Source organism: Gavialis gangeticus, unplaced genomic scaffold (assembly GCF_001723915.1).
Source record: "Gavialis gangeticus isolate Ggan-Ray unplaced genomic scaffold, GavGan_comp1, whole genome shotgun sequence".
NCBI lineage: Eukaryota > Metazoa > Chordata > Crocodylia > Gavialidae > Gavialis > Gavialis gangeticus.
Window position 1 is genome coordinate 14563157 of NW_017728991.1, and position 3000 is coordinate 14566156.

A 3000-nucleotide genomic window follows, 5' to 3' on the forward strand; every position below is an offset into this window, starting at 1 on the left:
AGCCCCTTGGACTGCAGCAAAGAGCACATGCTCTTCAGGAATGAAAATTTACCCCTTCAATGATTCTGAACACGGTAGGCAAGGCCCCACGGAGCAGACACCCGTTACCTCCCACCAGTATCACCCGCCACATACCAACTTTGGCCCAGGAGACGTAGGCACTGACTGCATCTGCTCACAGGGAAAATCGTTTGACGTTCATATTCAATACCTTTCATCCAAGGGTCGCAAGCCTGCTATAAAGATGGGCTGGCAAAACTAGATCAAATTTTTCCTCCAGCCACCGGTCCCACTGAAGTCAGTGCTGAGGGCAAGAATTTGGCCTCGTATCCCCCCAGAAAAAAATGGAGGTACGTTCCCAAACCCGCTCCACACTTTGCTGCATTCCCCAGACCCTCCATCAAACTGAGCAGCACCTATCTGAGGACCACTGAGGCCTGGGATATAGCTCAGGACTGTGGTGTATTAGCAAAACTCTGAGCAGTGCCTTGGGGTTAGAGGCATCTCAGGTCTGGAACTGGGGTGCTTTAGGAGACCTGCATGAGGACTCGCACCTCAAACCATCTAGACCCTGGGAACACCCATTCCCAGGCAGGCTGGAGGCTTGTTGGCAGCGCTCTTGGGGACCACACATAAAATCTGCGTTCAGCACATCTGTCTATGGTTAGTACAAGCCCCTGGACCACTCCTGATCCTAAATGAGCCGCCTCCTCTGAAGCAGAAATACCCCTTCTCTCCCACACCCTTATCACAAAACTGGCCCTTAGCCCAACTAAGACACCGCATTTCCCAGAAACTTCCTGCTTTTCCTTCCTCCAGTTGACCTGGGATCGATCTCCAGAGGGAGCGAAGCCTGAAGGCAAATTGGGCTGGTTAACAGGAACCAGTGATTTTACTGCTTCTCCCTCTGTAGTCATCTCTCCCTCCTCCACTCCTCCCACGGCTGACAAACTCCCCAAGAAAGGCCTCGTTTTCCTTTACCACAGCACATTTCACCAGTCCACTCTAACAAGCAATCCTCTTCCTCATCCCTGCAGCTCCCTGCACCCAGGTTTGCAATTGCAGGACCCTTTTTCAACCAATGCCCCTTTCAGACTAAGAATAATGAGGAAGAGGTCAGCATTAACCACAAGCACCCATCACTGGGGGTACTATGATAAAAAAAAATCTGCTATGGAAAAGACTTAGACGCCTAAAGTTTCTCCTTGCTCCAAACTCCAACCCAGGCTGTGTCCCAGACAGGCCACACATTTGATCACCAGTTTGGGGTAAGCAAACATCACCCACTCCCATTAGTGCCTGCCCTCTCCTTACACAAGCGTTTCTTTTTAACAAAAAAGCGACAGGTCTTTTTTTGTTTGTTTCATTCGAAAGGTCAGAGAAGTGCTTGGACCACGACCTGAGGCAGTAGGTTTTCACTGCTGCCGGTCTGCATTCAAATCCTGCTTAGATCCAGCACCTGCTCAGGGGAGGGCTGGGGCTGGGATGCTGCATTCCCAGCAGCTTTGCAAACCAGGTGCCAGGTGCATTGGGGCAGACGGGGAGGCATGGGATTGCAGCTGTGTTGCAGATTCAGCGGTGCACTGGCTGCGTTAGCAAGTAGCTGAGGACTGGGGTAGCCTAGGAGGGGCTGGAGGTGACCCGAGGGGGCTTGTCTAGGTGTTGCTGAGGAACGGTTGATCAGGACACATGGTAAGCGTAGCGCCCCACGTGTGAGCCGACGCTGCCCCCAACTTAATGCAGGGTTAATTGATGACTTCCCCCTTTCCAGGCACCTAAATGTTTCAGGGAGGAGTAAACTTAGAAATCCCACAGGCCGGATCAGACAAACCGACTCGCTCCAAAAGGGTTAGCGTGGAGGGGAGGAAGGGAGAGGCGGACTCACGCACACGACAAGGGCCATCAGTCTCACGGCACCCACAGCTTTCCTGACCCGGGTGAGGAGGGGGGAGATGGGATTTCACCCGGCTGCAAACTCAATACTGGGAAGAGCACAGGGCAGGCAGCAGCACTTACCCCCTGCTAACGATCAGCCGCAGAGCGTCCAGATTGCCGTGGTAAGCGGCCCAGAGAGTTGGGGTCATGCCATCCTCGTCGGGCGAGTTGAGGTCTTTCTTGGTGGCCTCCTTTAGAAGGTCCAGGTAGCCGTCCCGGGCGGCTCGGTGGTACTGGTCGTTCATGGTGCCAAGCAGGCCCCTGGCGAGCTCATCAGGGAGGCAGGTGACTGGGGATGGTTTAAAGGATGGGCATGGGCTTGCACAGGAGCTCCAGGGAAGCCGGGTGTGAGGGAGGAGGAGAGAGCTCAGAGCAGGGACACCTGAGAAGTCCTGTGCAGGGAGGGGAGGATCTCCTTGAAATGAAGCAGGAGAAGCTGCTTCCCCTGGGTCCTAAGCATCCTCCCGCCCTGGTCAGGCCTCATCGCACGCTCCCCTGGCAGCGAAAGACACAGTTGAGCCCCTGAAGCGCGTTGAGAGCTCCACCAAACAGTCCTGGACCACTCCTGGGCGGCAGAGACAGGGCAGCGATGGCCCCTCACAGCAAGTCCCGTCAGGCTCCTTCAGCAAACCTTGTAGCGGGGAGAAAAGCTAAATGAACTCAGGCTTGTGTCCTGCTCCAATATACCTACCACGGCAGCCTGAATGCCAGGGCGCCTGGGACAGCATCGAGGCCCATGCAATGCCACTTGCACCCAGGGAAAAGCAGAGAAACTGCACCGACATCATGAGACCCTCCCAGTTTCCAGGGGGACGGGAGTTGCAAGGACCGAAGTGTGATGCCTGGGCTAGAGTTCAGGCCGTTTATTCATTTTCTAGTGCTTATTTTTCAGATTCATAGATTGTAAGGGGCTGGTAGGGACCTTGCAGATCATCGGGCCCAGCCCCTCCGCACTAGGCAGGAAGACAACTGGGGTCAAGCGACCCCAGCAAGGTGACTGTCCAGTCTCCTCTTGAAAATGATTCTGGCCTATTTTTTTCATGGTAAAAATAAGACATAATAGTG

The 3000-nt window shown here is 54.3% G+C and overlaps 1 protein-coding gene across 2 annotated transcripts in view; it reads right to left on the minus strand.

Moving 5' to 3' along the window:
* USH1G (USH1 protein network component sans) overlaps positions 1-2394 on the minus strand; it is an 18959-nt gene extending 16565 nt beyond the window's left edge. For both annotated transcript variants that reach the window (XM_019517921.1, XM_019517929.1), the window contains exon 1: positions 2017-2394. In XM_019517921.1, coding sequence (XP_019373466.1) covers positions 2017-2180 — 164 coding nt within the window. In that variant the 5' untranslated portion in view covers positions 2181-2394. The remainder of the gene's footprint in view (positions 1-2016) is intronic.
* Positions 2395-3000: the final 606 nt, after the last annotated feature.